General features: G+C 42.0%; 1 protein-coding gene across 4 annotated transcripts in view; it reads right to left on the bottom strand.

The window, feature by feature from the left end:
- The window catches only part of TYW1B (tRNA-yW synthesizing protein 1 homolog B), a 247,718-nt gene that overhangs the window by 172,755 nt on the left and 57,433 nt on the right, over positions 1 to 17,530 (bottom strand). For all 4 annotated transcript variants that reach the window (XM_072640105.1, XM_072640106.1, XM_072640107.1 and 1 more), the window contains 2 exons: positions 5,721 to 5,773; positions 779 to 897 (listed from right to left, as the gene is read on the bottom strand). In XM_072640105.1, coding sequence (XP_072496206.1) covers positions 779 to 897; positions 5,721 to 5,773 — 172 coding nt within the window. The remainder of the gene's footprint in view (positions 1 to 778; positions 898 to 5,720; positions 5,774 to 17,530) is intronic.

Here is a 17,530-nt window from a genome sequence, read left to right as displayed (position 1 = left end):
GAACCTAAGAGGGCATCTCCTTCTGCAGACCATCCAGGATCTGGGTGCCCATTTCCAGGAAGGGGAAGTTCCCACTTAGTAAGGCAGCCTATTCCATATCTGTGCAGTATGAAGTTGTTAGAAAGTTCTTCCTTATCGAGAGCTACAGTGTGCCTCCCTCTGACTTTCACCCATCTGTCTCCCTTCAAGCCCTCATTACCTCTCGCCTGGACTACTTAAGAGCCTCCTACCCAATCTCCCACCTTTCATCTCTTCCTAAATTCCAATGATCTTGCCCTGTTCAAAGGACCTTCCATGCCTATCAATGGCTCTGGGTCAGAGTATCTGGGCCTCTGCCTGGCATTCCGGCCTTCCACCATCATTCCACATTACTCTCCTTCAGGTCAAACAGGCCTTCATCCCACCTACCACAAGCACTCACATAAGTCATCTCCCAGGCCTGGAATGCTCTCCCTCCTCAGTTCAGGAGCCAAGTACTCCAGAAGCCCTTCTGGTTCCCCCCAGGGCTCTTTCCTTCCTCAAGTTACCAGAATTAGATTTAGCAAACACTCAGTAAGTTCTCCCCTAAGTGGAAAGCACTGGGCGAGGCACTGTGATCTGCTTATCACAAACACATGGCCCCCCTCTACTGATTTTCAGGTGCTCAGATTCACTGACTTTAGGCAGAGGAGGCTTAGTAATAACCAGAAGGCAGTCTTTAAGATCATGGGCACAAAGCCTTTCTCGCCTCATGCTCAGGTCCACCTTCACTCGCAGAGAACCAAGGTGAGCCCCTTACCTCCAGCAGAAGACACACTTGTTTGCACATGCCAGGCTCGGGGTGGTCTCCATGCAGCGATGACTTTCAATGCCATAGAAAGTGTGTTTGTAGCAGCCTCCTCTGCCTCGAAGCATTGACTGTGAGAAACCAAAGCCAATGGCAGATTAATTTGCATACGGTAGTCAAGGGTTTGAAATTATGACATCAATTATTTTAAAAAGAACAACATAGCTTTCTCCCCAAGACAGAGAGGAAGAAGACAGCACCAAGGGGCCCAGTTTATTCAATCCAATAAAGCAGCCCTGGGGTGCAGTAACACTAAAAGGTCTACAACAAAGGCCCTAAGACCTCTGATTTTCATTTTTAATATTTTGTTTTCATATCTTCTTCCCAATAGATTCCTCCTTTTTCCCCTAGTCAGTGAGCCATCTCTTTAAACACAGACTAAAAGAAGGGAAAAAAAGTTCAACAAAACCAACCAACACTTCAACGATATCTAACAAGTAGGTACAGTATTCCACATCCTCAGTCCACCACCTCTGCAAAGAAGAAAGGGAAAGGATGTTTTGATTTTCCAGTTCCTCCATGAACTAACTGAAGAAGCCAGATTTAGGCAACTGTGAACAGTGAAGGCTAACCCTGCTTGTCCAGAATAATCTAGAGCAGATTTTTCAGTTGACCCAAGAGTCTGTGACAAAACAAATATTTATACATTCATATCAACAGCATACAATTCATGATTGTCCCTTGTTGAAATAAAATAACCTGTAGACTTAAACACCACAACATGATAGTCTTTTGTCTAAAGTAATTGGATCCCCCACATTCTCTCTTGCTCAGGACTTAGGGTAGTTTGGAGGTTTGTTTATTTGTTTTTTATTGCTTTGAGATATCTTATTTCTAAACTAAAAATACTACTGCTCAGATTTAGTCATTGGTCTTGAGAACCAAATATTAAAGCCCAAGATAGTTTAAACACGTGTGAATTTATGTGCATTAGCCATAACCTGCCAGACTTTGACCCAGGTTCCAGCTGTGACTCTCCTGCCCAATGGCCTGGGGGGCAGGCCTCCCCTTCCCTCAGTGGGGCATATACTGTACTTTGTTAATCACTGCTTTGGATATCTGGCATTTCACTAAGAATTACAGATCGCTTGACTTCTAAATTATCACTAAAAGGCAGTTTTCAACATAGCTCAGATGATAAAGCCACAGAGTATTACAATATTCATCACTTCCCCACCTACATAAGATGAATGAGGCAATAAAAGCACTCGCTTTGGGAGGCTCCAGAAAATGGACCCCTCTCCTTCTGCTCACCCCCCTCCCCAAGCCTTTCGGGCACAGACTGGGCTGACAGCTGCTCTCCCTGGCACCACATCCCTGCTCCCCAGCTCAGGACCCGAAAGGATCTCATTGACCTCCAGCTATGATTATGCTCTGTGTAGAGTCTAACCTGTTCTTGGACACCTGGTGATTCTAAAAATTGTTTCTACTGTTTTTGTTAACATTGAGTTGATTTAATAGAATCTTTGAAACTCAGTATTCACATCAAGGAAAAGCAAATGATTTTGACCAGGGCAAAAAGAAGAACCCCCCCACCCCGGAACATTTTTACTTCAAAATCTTACAACATCACAATTGCTGCTGAGCATACTTAGTAAAAATGCAAAGACAAAAGGGCCAAGAACTTGGTCAAGGTGGCCCACAGACGAGGCGCATGGGCCAGGCTTCGAAGCTCTAACGCTGAAACCATCCAAATGAAACACCTGAAGATGCCTCAGAGGAAAATCATGAAGATCAGAAGCAAAGCTGGTTCTACTTGTTTAAAGTGAAGACCGAATAACCAATACATATGAGCGAAAGACCGAGCAGACAGAAACAGAGATCATGCTGTATGAAACAAAACTTACAAATTCATCTGATGGAGGAGAGAACACTGAACTAGAAGTCAGGATTAATTAATTAGTTCTGTAATCATGAGCAAATCACTTGGCATCCCTGGACCACAGCTTCCTCATCTGGCAAATAAGGGAATTAGCCTGGAAGATTTCTAAGGGGTCCTCCAGAGCTGACTTTCTATATATTAGTGATATGGATATTTCATATACGTATACATGGCAGCTAGGTGGCACAGTCGATAAGAGTGCCAGGCCTAGAATCAGGAAGACTCATCTTCCTGAGTTCAAATCCAGCCTCAGACACTTACTATGTGACCCTGGGCAAGTCTCAACTTAAACTTAAAACACTTAACCCTGTTTGCCTCAGTTTCCTCATCTGTCAAATGGGCTAGAGAAGGAAGTGGCAAACCACTTAAGTATCTTCACCAAGAAAACCCCAAATGGAGTAGGACACAACTGAATACTGAACAACAAAAAATTTAATATACACATATATATCAGACATATAGTTATTACATATATGGTAATTATCCCCAAAGAGTTATCATAAATGACCATAATCATTATTACTTTTACATGGCAAAATTAAGTTTTTCATTTTTCTTTTTTTAACTAAGATCTATAAGTAGCATTAAAGTTGAATGTTTTTCTTAATATACCATTTGATACTCACTTCACACAAACATATTCTCAAAATCACATTCATTAAAAGACAAAAGGTCCTTAATCCAACTCCCTAGTAACTGGGTTCCCTAGATTCTCTCCTCCTAGTAACCCAAGGGCCAAGGATGCCTACACTGTTTTCTGTCTCTCAGTCCTTTGGATGTCCTCCCTGATCCCCCTGAGAGGTTTCTGAACTCCCCAAACCTTACATCAATGGCGCTAGGGGCAGAAGCCATTTGCCAAATGCTTTAGCCACTTATAGATTCAAGGACCCATAAATGTCACCTCGCCAAAACCCTTCATCTTATAGACAATGAAACTATAAGAAGGAAATTAAACAGCTGGTTTAGAAAGACTACAACTGAGGTTTCTGGACAGACCACAGTCTCCAGTATAACTTCCCGGTTAGGGATGAAGTGCACCTACAAAGGCTGTTGAGAATCAATCTCCCCTCTTTCTCACAAATCTAAATAAAAGAGTTTTAAAATTGTCTACGGATATCCATCAAGCTAGACACCTCAGAGAATAGGTTACCTAAGAGACAGTTAACCAAAATTTTAGCAAATTATTTGATAAAGAACTTGGTGCTATTCTAGAAAGATGGAGATATAGGGGAGGCACCTTACAAAGAGATAGATTCCAAAAGATTAGATGCAATAAGTAGCCAACTATGGCTTGACATCAACTTGAAAGGCGAGGTTGAGTATTGCACACTCTGCCCAGACTTACGCTGTACTCTTTTTATTAGAGATCTGGATATTGGCAGAGATAAGATCCTGATCCAACATGCCAGGGACCCAAATCTAGGAGAGAGAGTTAACACTCTTGAGGAGAGTCAGGATCCAAAATCCCGGACAAGTTGGAATGCTGGGCCAAATTTAATAAGATGCAACTGCCTAGCACATCAACTCTCATACTTGGGTTCAAAAACCAACTTCCCCAATCCAAGACAAGGGGGGCAAGGTCAGGCTGTCCAGAAGCACTTAGGTTGTACTCTGTCTTTAAATCTGGGAGTTTTAGCAGACTCTAAGAGTGTGACAGAGCTAACGACAAAGCAGATGTGATCCTTAAGTGCAGGAAGACACATATTGTGTATGAGGTGATGGTCCTGCTGCCTTCTGCCCCCAGCACAAGCACAGCTGGAGTCCTGTGAATGGGGCCTTGAGAGGACGCCTGGGACCACCAGGCAGTGAGCTGACGGGCCTGGAGAAGGGAATACTAGGGGGACACACACTCCTTCCCTCCACCTCAGAGTCCTTCTCAGCCTGAGAGACATGGTTCAGGTGCCACCTTTGGCACGGTGCTGTTCCTGTTCCCCTCAAATGCTACCGCTGCCCTCCCAAACTACTCCACACTCTACAACTTTTAATGTCTTGGTGTTTATACTGCTTTTATTTTCTATTATTTGTATATGTTCTTGTCTTCCCTATTATAATGTAAGCTTGATGCAAGAAGGGATTATTTCATTCTCTCCACTAGCATCCCCAGGGCTTAGCACAGTGTCCAGCACACACGAGATGCTTAATAAATATTTGTTGATTGATTATCTTCAAGAGCCATGATCTTCTTCAAGGATGCAGAAGAGTCGAGGCAGAAGTAGAAGTGATGAGTGCAAGTTGGGAAAAGGCAAAGTTGGGCTTGCCAATAATCAGGGCTGAGCCCTTGGGGCGGGAGGGTTGGGGGGGAAGATAGTGGGGAGGAGGGAAGTGTCATAGCAGGGATTTTTTCCAGGTACAGATTGGACTACACGGCCATGTGGTCTCTTCCAACTCTGAAATTCTAGAAAGCTCTGTAAAACTAAAGATCAGAAAGGTGAACTGAACTGTCCAAGCCACTGCTGGTCATCAGAGCTGGACCAAGAACTTCAATAATTGCCTCTGCTTTGTGCAAAACAGCCACGCCCCAAAGAGTACGGACATGGGGCCACAGGAACGGGAGAGGGGCAGAACACACCCAGGAAGAGGGTGGAAGGCAGACTCTGCCAGGCTCCTGCTTCCACCTGGGACTCCTACCACTTTCAACGGTTCATGGAAAAGGAGAAGCTCCTCATGGAGGAATTTTTGTCTTGGATGGCTAGGATCAGCAGCAACATTGGTTCAAAGTTACATCAAAAATCCATCATGCCCAAAATCTCTGCACCTGACTCCTGAAGGCAGTATCATTGGGCACCAGCAAAGGTACATCTTTTCGGGCACATATAAATTATATATGTTTTATATAAAACATATTTTATATTTTTATACAAATGTATTTTTATTTATATTTCATACAAAATGTATCTATTGTATTTTTATCTAAAATACATATTTTTACATCAAATATATTTTATACATTATATACATACACATATATAAACAGTGTAAATTTTGACGAGACTTTAACGATCGGATAAATACCTTGGTCCAGCGGCACAACTTCACTCCGGAGTGGCTCCCAATCAGCTGATAACCTATCAAGGAAAGCAGAACTGTCAGTCATGGACCACCCTGCATGTCACCAGGCAGAACATTCTTGCCCTCATCGGTGGCCAGCTGCCAGAGATGCTGGCGAAGGAATCAGAGGCCAGAGGTTAGACAAAACAATCTCTAAGGTCCCACGCCACCCAAGGCAGGTGAAGGTTGTTTTTCAAGTTCTATAGCAGTAGATGTTTGCTGTTAGCTGTGAGACCTTAGGGGAAGGAAGTCTCTAACCTCTCTGGGCACCAGCGTCCTCAGTAACCAGAGAGCATTTGTTACAGCTACTGTTCATTGCTCTTTCCTGATACCTTGGGCTCTTTCTACATTCCCTTCATTTCCCAGTGTAGCTCTCCCCCCTCCCCCAAATCCAGTAGGCCAAGAATAAAAAGAGGAGGAGAAAAGCCCCACTTGGGACAATGAACATTGTCAGCCAGGCCTGACCATACATCCAGTACATCCTGTACATCCCTTACAAGGTGACATCAGCTTTACAACCTGGACCTGCTAGATAAGTGGAAGGAGAGCTCTTGTTTTTGTCTGTTTAAGAGGTAAAGGGGTTTCAAATCTGTGATATTATGTAAAGAGTTCCCAGTGTACAAACTCCCTTCACCCTATAACTCACATTCAGTCTTAGAGAGTTGCCCGGGGCACCAAGAGGCTTAACAACTTGCCCAGGGTCCACCAGGATAAAAGTGGAGGAAGCAGGATTCAGCCTGGGGCCTTCTGACTCTAAATTTCAGGTTCTTCCCACTCCACCACACTGCCCATCTTTCTAATAACAGAAGCTAATGTTACAATAGCTTGTTCAGCAGCTACACTGCAGCTGCAGGGGAAACACACTGTGAGATCCCCATACCAGAGGATAAACAGCCTGCAGCATGGCCCTGGCTCCAGCCCAAGGTCCCCTGCATATAGAAATAACCACCAAACAAAAGGAGCGTGTGTCCCACCCCATTCACACCAGGTCTGAAGCTGTACAGCCTCTCAGAAGGTTGATATGCTGAAACTATCTTTCAAAGCAAACTGATCACATTATCCATCCCAGAGGTGAACCACATAAGGACCAAGAAACTCATCATACATAACAAGTCACTGTCACCACCAACAGACCAATGGCAGTGGAATCAGCCTACTTTGTCTGAAATGACTTACTGATCCTGAATAGGCCCCAAGGCTTTACAAAGCTTCAAGTGCGACATGAATATTAGCTACCATTGGTGGTAGTGTTATTCCTGAGTTTGATTCTGCCTGGAGCAAAGGAGATGAGACAAGAGGAAAGCAGAGGTGACCCAAAGGTCAGGCTAAGTCATTTGAATGACTGAGGACATCATCAGTCAAGCAGCTGAGATGTTCTCAAAGACAGGAAATCCATCAAGGCTAAGAAAGTCAAACTGTGGACGCCATCTGCTTCCAAAAGCTTGGGTTTTCTTCTTGCAGAGGTCATTGGGCTTCCACCCCCACTGCCACTGATGCCTATGGTGGTCCTGAGCTGGTCCCACTCTCCCCTACTTACTTCCTTGCTTCCTCCCCAGAGGACCCACACACAATCTCTCCAGCCTCTCAACCAATGCAGGCAAAGGATAGGTCTTAGGACTCAGATGCTGTGTTTTCTGAACTTGCAGGAAGCATGATATACATAAAAGATTGAACAATCCACCCTTACCAAGACTCCACAAATGTATAGCCCAGAAAAACATTTCTCCAAGTCATTCTCCAACCTACACTAGACAGTAGACACCAATGCCAAAGAAAATGAGCAGAGAGAGCCCGAGACCCTGAGACTGCTTGAGAAAGCATGAAAATACTTCTTTAATTTAGGGTAGAGAAGAGTAGGAAATTCTTTCTATGACTATCAACAACAGTCGCTCCCTTTTATAGACTCCTTTCCAGTTTACAAATGCTTTCCTCAGAACAACACAGTGAGGCAGATGGAGTTGGTCTTATCTTTCCTCTTCAGAAATGGAGCCAAGAAGGGTCAGGGTCAAAAGGCTGGCCACTCTCCAGTAAGCAGGAGAGTTGGTTCTACTGGGTCTTCCCAATAAATGAAAATGAACCTGAAGGAAGGAAAATGGGGTGATCAGTGACCTCTGGTATTTGTTTGTTTTAATTTTCAGCTCTATAACAGTCTACAGTGTTTGATCTCGAAAAGACGACATATTCACTTTCAGGGGTAAACAGAACTCAGAAATGTCCAGATGACAGGAGCCCCTGACAAGGGAAACTCAGGCCTTCTCCCTGGCTTAGCATGGAAGCAGAAATGGTTCTCTCTCGTGAATAAGAACTTAAGAGACATCAAGGGAAATTCCTCCTCATTTCACTCCTCTGTTATAAAGCCCTGTCAAACCTGCACTTTGGGGCCCTGACAAGATCAATCTGCTCTGCCCCTCCTCCACTGTGAGGGTCACCACATCTATCTGGCAGACAGCAAGCACTGTTTCTAAGATCAGACTTCCAACTGCATATGGCAGGGTGGTGCCACTGCATATATTCCTGGGTCATCCCCACAGTGGGCTCCAAATGTTAAAACTCTGCCATCTGTTTAACATCTAACAAAAAAATTTGGTCACTAAATTTAGCTTCGATACATTATCAAAAACTGTAAATCAGAAAATGGAGACCTGGTTCATATAACGGCAAAGTGAGCATGATAATATAATGTCCTTTCTCACCAGGTGATTCCAAGAATTCAGTGAGATGGGGTATGAAGAGCACTTTACAAACTATAAAACCATACACAAAGTATCCCAAATGTCCTCCTATAGTTTTAAGTAATTAAAGCTTTAAACTGAACTACGATTTTGAGGACACTGTGTGCAGGCTATTAGGATATCATTATTAGTATCATTTTCTTCTCCCAAATCTGTTCTAACAAACTTAAGTTCCTAGAACACTAGAGGGTGAAAAAAAAAGAAAAGGTAACCCAAGAAGCCACCACTATTTCCTGGGAAGGAGTGTTGAATGATTTGCAAATGTGACTTCAAGGAGTATTAAACAAACTGCAAAGAGAATTGCAGGCACCCAAGTCTGCACTGGCCTGGCCACACCTTCCTCTGACTGGCTATAGAATCCAAGCCTGATTCGCTGCAGGTAGCAGTATTGGCCAAGAATCAAGCCAGAGCTGGTTAAAGACCCAGAGGCTCCGGCGTCTGCCATGCAGACAGTCCAAGCTGTCCACACTGCAAAGAAGCTAAGGGCTGAAGAGTAAGCCCATGTCTCACAGAGAATAAAGTGCAGGCTCCGTCACAACATCTCCAACTGCCCTCAAATACCCAATGTGTGAAAACTCTTCTCCAATAAAGAAACCCAGGAGCATAGAAAATAAACTTCTAATGCTCTGAGAATGCACTAAGCAAAGAAACAGGGAACCATCTCCACTCTGAAGAGGACAGCTGTTGTTCAGTTTCAGTGGTGTCTGACTCTTTGTGACCCCATTTGAGGATTTCTTGTCAGAGGTACTAGAATGGCTTGCCATTTCCTTCTCCAGCTCTTTGTACAGATCTGAGGAAAAATGGACAAGGGGTAAATGGCTTGCCCAGAGTCACACAGCTAGTAAGTGTATGAGGCCAGATTTGAACTCAGGAAGATGAGTCTTCCTCTCCAGGCCGGGCCCTCTATCCATTAAGCCTTTGAGCTGCCCCTTAATGAAAGTAAATTATAAATGAACCAAAGACCAAGTTCCCAAAATGTCTTCAAAATCATTAAGAGAAACCATTTCCAAAGGCTGTCTTAGGAATACAAGCAGAAGGGTTACTACACTGAGGGAGCTCAACACAGCAACTGATTTATGAATAAAACTAGCGCCTGTCGATCAATTTGGCAGGCAATTCCCGAGATAGAATTTCAGTAATTAGGATCTCATATAAAAGTACAAGAGCTGAAATGTCTAGGTCAACTCCAGAGAAAAATGAGGAAGAAGGATAATGGTAATGTGATAGCACAGTAATGATAATTAGACAAAACTATATCCTGTAAAATATAACCCATTGCAGCCAAGTCAAGTTGGAATATAATCATTAAAACCATAAGACACCCAATAAGTACTAAAGTGGACAATAGAAGTAGCAGATAAAATGACTAGGAACACTTACGTTTAATATTCGTGTAGAATTATTGCTAAGGATTTCATTTTTATTAGTATTATCAATTATTTGTAATGTATTTTTAATGACTTTTCCAGTCAAAAACATATAGCCAAGACACAAAAAGAGGATATAGGCCATCAAGAAAAAACACAAATGATCTGCTTTGTGAATAGGGGCAGAACTACGTTAGCATCTCAATAGCATCACACTGTTACAGCTACTTAATGTGCTGCATTATTTTAATAGCAAAAATATAGTAAAATAATAGCTTGCATGGACTGTTAATCCTATGATAGTTTCACCCTCAAATACTCAAAATGGATCCACGATCATCCATTTCAACACTCCCTCTGACAACAAAGAATGCAACTCATTCATATGTGCTCCAACTGGATGACTCTTGTCCGTGTTCTCCCTTGACTTCACCGAAAGGGGGCCACCCAATAAGCTAAGGACGTCTTTCCTTTCTCCGGACATACCAAGCGTACCAGCAGAGCCCCGAGATGTCCTCCTGTGCTCCCTCCTCTCCAGGTGACCAGTCTATCTTCTTTGTCAAACAGATGTTTCCCTGGTGACATCCTCAGCTTCAGTTCTTCCAAGTTTCTAGTTTGTTCTGTGTCATGGTCTGCTCCCCCTTACTATGCCATTCCACACTGCCCTCTGTGTGACTTTCATTTTTAAAATCCCTTAGAGACTATGATTCTCATAAATTGTAGCCATGCAACACAGGGACATTTGAAGAAGTCAATTGAACCCACAGTCCTTTTAATTCTGGCTCTCATTCACTATCTATTTGTATTATCTATCACAGGTAGGTAGATATAGATATATACATGTTATAATATGTATATATATGTTACAGACACGCACACATACATTGATACATTGATGGACAAGCTCAATAGGTCATGTCTATAACTACATGTCATAATATAAGCAACAGAAATTCTTTTTGTACCTTTTTATTTTTCTAATTATTTTTTTCTCCCTCCTTCTTCCCCCAAGGGAAAAACAAAATAGCCTTGTAACAAATATGCAAAGTCAAGCAGAACAAACACCTATGTTGGTTGTGTCCAACCACGTGTGTCTCATTCTGCATATTTACATCCATCACCTGTCGGGGGAGGTGCCCCTCTTCATTAATCCCCTGGAACAATGACTGACCGACCACTGCCTTGCTGGGAGTGTTTAGGTCTTTCACAACTGTTCATCCTCACAATGTTGTGTGAACTCTTCTCCCAGTTCTGTTCATCTCATTCTACATCAGTTCACACAAATTTCCCCAGGTGTCTCTGAAATCATTCCTTTCATCACTTGTTAGGGCACAACATCATTACATTTGTACTCTATATTATATTCATACTCATCATTATACTTGTACTCTGTTCAGCCATTTCCCAATTGATGGGCATCACCTTAGTTTCCAATTCTTTGACATTACAGAAATAATCCTGTAAATATTTATGCACATAGGGGTCCTTTTCCTTTTTCTTTAACCTCATTGAGATACAGGCCTAGCAGTGATATCATTAGGTCAAAAAGTATACATAGCATAGTAATATTAGTTCCAAAAGGAAGACATTCTATACCGACTTGGCTTTTTGTGTATGAATGATGAAACCAAACTCTTTTGAATGGTTACCTGTCTCTAGCAAGAGGCTGCTCAATGTTCCAGAACTTGATGAAACCAGTATGATGTTATCCACAAACAGGACCATCTAGAGGTCCTTGCTACACAAGGCGAATCCCTCCAGCTCAGACTGAGCTGATCTCCTTCATCCCAATGGTGAACAACTTTGGTGGGCATATGCCTCCCTCATATTTATGAGAAAGAGGGTCATCCAACAAGACTGTTATTTCTGTTGAGATATCTTTCAAGGAATTTTGAATAATTTTGATAAATACATGGAGGTAATCTGTTGGAAAAGAGCCTTTAGGGTAGCATTTTGGTCTACAGAGTCAAATATTTTTTCACAACAAACAACACAGTAGGATCTTTTATTTAATCAAAAAAGCAATGGCAGGGGGGCGGTGCCGGGATGGCGGAGTAGAAAGACGCGCGTACACATAGCTCTGAACCCAGAGCCCATAGAACATCTGTATAAAGTAACTCACTGCGAATTCTGGAGCAGTGGGGCCGCAGAACGGTGGAGCGAGGGAGGTTTCTGTTCCGGGGGGACCTGCGGGGCTCTCGCGGAGGGTCCATTGCGCTGCAGACACTGGCCCGGCCCAGTCCTGCCGCGGCCACGGCGCCAGGGTGGGGGGTGGATCTGGGCGGGCTTCGGGGACAGGTCTCCGGTGGCCGCGCGGGTCCCTCCGCCCACAGGTGGCGGGGGTCGGTGGGGGGGGCTCTTTGGCGGGTCGAGGGGGGAGTGGGGTGCCCCCGTGGCTCGGGCCCCCTCGGGAGGCAGGGGCTGGGGCTGCGGCGGACCAGGGCTCCCCAGGCAGGCAGGGGCCTGGATCCGTTGTTGGGGGTCTGTGCATGGACCCCTTGAGGGAACTGAGCCCGAGAGGCGACCCTGCCCCAACCTGAGCACCTGAACTTAATCTCACACTGAATAGCAGCCCTGCCCCTGCCGAAGCCCCAAGGCTGGGGAGCAGCATTTGAATCTCAGACCCCAAACGCTGGCTGGGAGGATCAGGAGGCGAGGTGGGTATGAGGAGAATATTCAGAGGTCAAGTCACTGGCTGGGAAAATGCCCAGAAAAGGGAAAAGAAATAAGACTATAGAAGATTCCTTTCTTGGTGAACAGGCATTTCCTCCCTTCCTTTCTGATGAGGAAGAACAATGCTTACCATCACGCAAAGACACAGAAATCAAGGCTTCTGTGTCCCAGCCCACCCAATGGGCTCAGGCCATGGAAGAGCTCAAAAAGAATTTTGAAAATCAAGTTAGAGAGGTGGAAGAAAAGCTGGGAAGAGAAATGAGAGACATGAAGTCAAAGCATGAACAGCAGATCAGCTCCCTACTAAAGGAGACCCAAAAAAATGCTGAAGAAAATAACACCTTGAAAAATAGGCTAACTCAATTGGCAAAGAGGTTCAAAAAGCCAATGAGAAGAATGCTTTCAAAAGCAGAATTAGCCAAATGGAAAAGGAGATTCAAAAGCTCACTGAAGAAAATAGTTCTTTCAAAATTAGAATGGAACAGATGGAGGCTAATGACTTTATGAGAAACCAAGAAATCACAAAACAAAACCAAAAGAATGAAAAAATGGAAGATAATGTGAAATATCTCATTGGAAAAACAACTGACCTGGAAAATAGATCCAGGAGAGACAATGTAAAAATTATAGGACTACCTGAAAGCCATGATCAAAAGAAGAGCCTAGACATCATCTTTCATGAAATTATCAAGGAAAACTGCCCTGAGATTCTAGAACCAGAGGGCAAAATAAATATTCAAGGAATCCACAGAACACTGCCTGAAAGAGATCCAAAAAAAGAAACTCCTAGGAACACTGTGGTCAAATTCCAGAGTTCCCAGGTCAAGGAGAAAATATTGCAAGCAGCTAGAAAGAAACAATTCAAGTATTGTGGAAATATAATCAGGATAACACAAGATCTAGCAGCCTCTACATTAAGGGATCGAAGGGCATGGAATATGATATTCCAGAAGTCAAAGGAACTAGAACTAAAACCAAGAATCACCTACCCAGCAAAACTGAATATAATACTTCAGGGGAAAAATTGGTCTTTCAATGAAATAGAGGATTTTCAAGCATTCTTGATGAAAAGACCAGAGTTGAAAAGAAAATTTGACTTTCTAACACAAGAATGAAGAGAACCATGAAAAGGTGAACAGCAAAGAGAAGTCATAAGGGGCTTACTAAAGTTGAACTGTTTACATTCCTACAGGGAAAGACAATATTTGTAACTCTTGAAACTTTTCAGTATCTGGGTACTGGGTGGGATTACACACACACACATGCACACACACACACACACACATAGAGACAGAGTGCACAGAGTGAATTGAAGAGGATGGGATCATATCTTAAAAAAATGAAATCAAGCAGTGAGAGAGAAATATATTGGGAGGAGAAAGGGAGAAATGGAATGGGGCAAATTATCTCTCATAAAAGAGGCAAGCAAAAGACTTATTAGTGGAGGGATAAAGAGGGGAGGGGAGAGAAAAACATGAAGTTTACTCTCATCACATTCCACTAAAGGAAAGAATAAAATGCACACTCATTTTGGTATGAAAACCTATCTTACAATACAGGAAAGTGGGGGATAAGGGGATAAGCAGGGTGGGGGGGATGATGGAAGGGAGGGCATGGGGAGGAGGGAGCAATTTGAGGTCGACACACATGGGGAGGGATAGGATCAAAAGAGAATAGAAGTAATGGGGGACAGGATAGGATGGAGGGAAATATAGTTAGTCTTATACAACACAACTATTATGGAAGTCATTTGCAAAACTACACAGATTTGGCCTATATTGAATTGCTTGCCTTCCAAAGGGAAGGGGTGGGGAGGGAGGGAGGTAAAGAAGTTGAAACTCAAAGTGTTAGGATCAACTGTCGAGTAATGTTCTTGCCACTAGGAAATAAGAAATACAGATAAAGGGGTATAGAAAGCTATCTGGCCCTACAGGACAAAAGACAAGACGGAGACAAGGGCAGAGAGGGATGATAGAAGAGACAGCAGATTGGGCATGGGGCAATTAGAATGCTTGGTGTTTGGGGCAGGGGGAGGGGACAAAAGGGGAGAAAATTTGTAACCCAAAATTTTGTTAAAATGAATGTTAAAAGTTAAATAAATTAATTAAAATAAAAAAATAAAAATTAAAAAAATTAAAAAATTAAAAAAAAAAAAGCAATGGCAAAAGTGTGATCTACTGTGGGATATTGCTTGTAAAAGCCTGCCTGTCTCCTACTAACCTCCTTATTGAGGATGCTTTCATAAAAATTTTAGACAAATACAAAAGAAAGCATTGAGGTTGGTTTGTTGATGTTCTCACTCAGGAGCCTTTTCTCAGAATTAATAAGTCTGAGAGTCTTTCCATGCCTTTGGTATGTCCCTCCCTTTAAGGTTCCTTGTGAATCAATCCATGACCACTCACATAATTGTGTGACTTCCAAGCACAGATCTCCTCTAGTTACACTCGGTCTTATTCAGCTGCTGCTCCTCTCTTTTTTCTCTTCCATATCTCTTCTATTTCTTCCATAAGTATGTCTGGAACTCAGTCGGTCGCCCTGCTCAATAAGACTTCACCGACCAGGTGACCTGCCTTTGGCCGCCATCTCTCTCTACATAAATCAAGTGTTTGCTGACTACTGCACTTGGAGGATCTTTGGACCCCCGGTAATTGATTTACAATTAAAGATGTACATGTTATTATATAGTCTATATCTACTGCCCTTTCTTCCAATTATTACATGTTTTGCATGACTGATATATCACATGGACAGATCAAGAGTGTGTTGTCTCAGCTGACCACATGTTGTTTTTCTATTTTAATCTCTCTTGTAGCACTGATCATTGATCTCACAAGCCACTCTAAGCAGGCGGCTGACTCAGGAACAACTCCCACCTAGTAACAAATTATTTTCTATCTATTATGATATATAATCAGTATCATTTTTATGATGCTACGTGGTGCTTGTGTTTTCTAGCCCCTGACAATTCTGTTCTCAAATAAAGTATTCAAGCAGATAGACACAAGATTTCTGTGGAGCCCACAAGTTTTTAACCTTTCTCATTCCTTATTCCTGATCCAGGTTTTTCAAAATGTTTCTCACTGTCTTCATCTATTTCCAACTTTGAATTGAAGTCACTAAGTATCAAGGTCAATGAGAACATAATTTGAAGGGTTATATCAAGATCCTCATGGAATTTCTCCACACGTTTATCCTCTCCAACAAATGTTGGTGCATAGCTTACAATTATCTTCATGGTCATCTTTTTACAAAAACTTATCACAAGAAAAGTCAATCAAAAAGGATTGATTAAGCACCTACTATGTGCCAGGAAGGCACTGGAGATACAAGTACAAAAAATGAAACAATCCTTGTTTGCATTCGTGGAATCATATCCACATTTTAACAGACTCCAAATGTCCAAATGGCCTTTAGGCACACAATAAAACTATCTCTACCTAATCTTTTATTTGCCCCTCCAAAGAGAACCTGTGAGCCACTCTTGGTTTTCTTATTTCATTTATAAGAAGAATTTCAAGACTGATACAATTCCACTGCTCTCATGGCATGCCTATTCACTTGTCACTGATGAAGGATCTCATATTTAGATTGTTAAAGTTTATAAATATAGGGAGAGAAAATCTCTGAAGCAAGTTTCTCTAATAAAGGTCTTGTTTCCAAGGTCCATCAGAAACCAAATCAAATTATTATCTAAGTATCATTCTCTAGTAGATAAATGGCCAAAGGATACGAACAGAAAACTTTCAAAGGAAAAAAGCCAAGCTATCAATAATCATATAAAAATGTTCAAAATACTAATATTTAAAGAAATGCAAATTAAAGCAAATTTGAGTTTCCACTTCATACCTATTATCAAACTAGCAAAAGGGGAAAATGACAAATGCTAGCCAGGCTATAACAAAATAGGTATACTACTGCATTGTTGATAGAGCTGTTAATTGGTTCAGCCTGTGTAGGATGTATTTGGAACTATGCCCAGAAAGTCACCAAACTGTGTATACCCTATAAGCTGGTAATATTACCACTAGGCTTATGCCCTGAAGAGATCAAAGAGAGAGGAAAAGAACCTACAGGCACAAAAATATTTACAGCAGCTCTACATGGTGGCCAGAAACTGGAAACCCAAGAACTGTCCTCTTTCTGAATAGTGGCTAAACAAATTGTGATATATGAATATAACAGAATATTACCATGCCAATAAGAAATAAAGAAATGGACAATCTCAGAGGAAACTAAGAAAAACCTTTATGAAGTTATGTGGACAGAACCAGAGCAATTTATACAATGGCCACAGCATTATAGAGAAAAACAGATTTGAAAGATTTCAGAACTCTGATCTAACTAATTCTGATAAACCATGAGTCCAAAAGAATGAAGACAACATTCCACTTACCTCTTGAAAGGACAGAGGTGATCAAGTTAAAATGCAGCCAACAAAGAATCTTACATTTTCAGACAGAGCTAATGCAAGAATTTTTTTTCAGACTTTATAGATATGCATTGAGGGATCTGTTTTGCTGGCTTTGTTTTTAATTTGCTTTAACGGAGAAGTGGTAGTAAAAGGGGCATATTAATCAAAAGATATTTGCTACTTGGATATTTTTTAAAATGTTTAATATAGTTTACAGATTTTCTGAAAACACTTTACTATTAAGCTAACATATCATATGCATTATAAAACATACACAAAAATAGAAGTTCTAAAAGGATGAGATAAAGTAAACAAAATTTTTAAAGAATTTGTATTCTATCTCACAGCAATACAAAACACCTTTTTGCGCTCATTGTCAAAGCTACTAGTAGTAAAGATATTTTTGTAAGGACACTGTGATTGAAGAGGTTTCGTTATTTTCAAGAATCTTGGTGTAACATTTTATGATCCAGAGCTTTGAAGGTCCGACTCTAAGTCAAATTCATGGAGATACCTGGTTTCAAAAGCCATCACTGCTGAAGAAGCCTTCACAAAGAGACATCGTGTTTGTCCTTCATCTTTGAAGAGCAC

The sequence above is a fragment of the Notamacropus eugenii genome, chromosome 2 (genome assembly GCF_028372415.1).
Source record: "Notamacropus eugenii isolate mMacEug1 chromosome 2, mMacEug1.pri_v2, whole genome shotgun sequence".
NCBI lineage: Eukaryota > Metazoa > Chordata > Mammalia > Diprotodontia > Macropodidae > Notamacropus > Notamacropus eugenii.
This window is presented reverse-complemented; position numbering and strand designations above follow the sequence as displayed.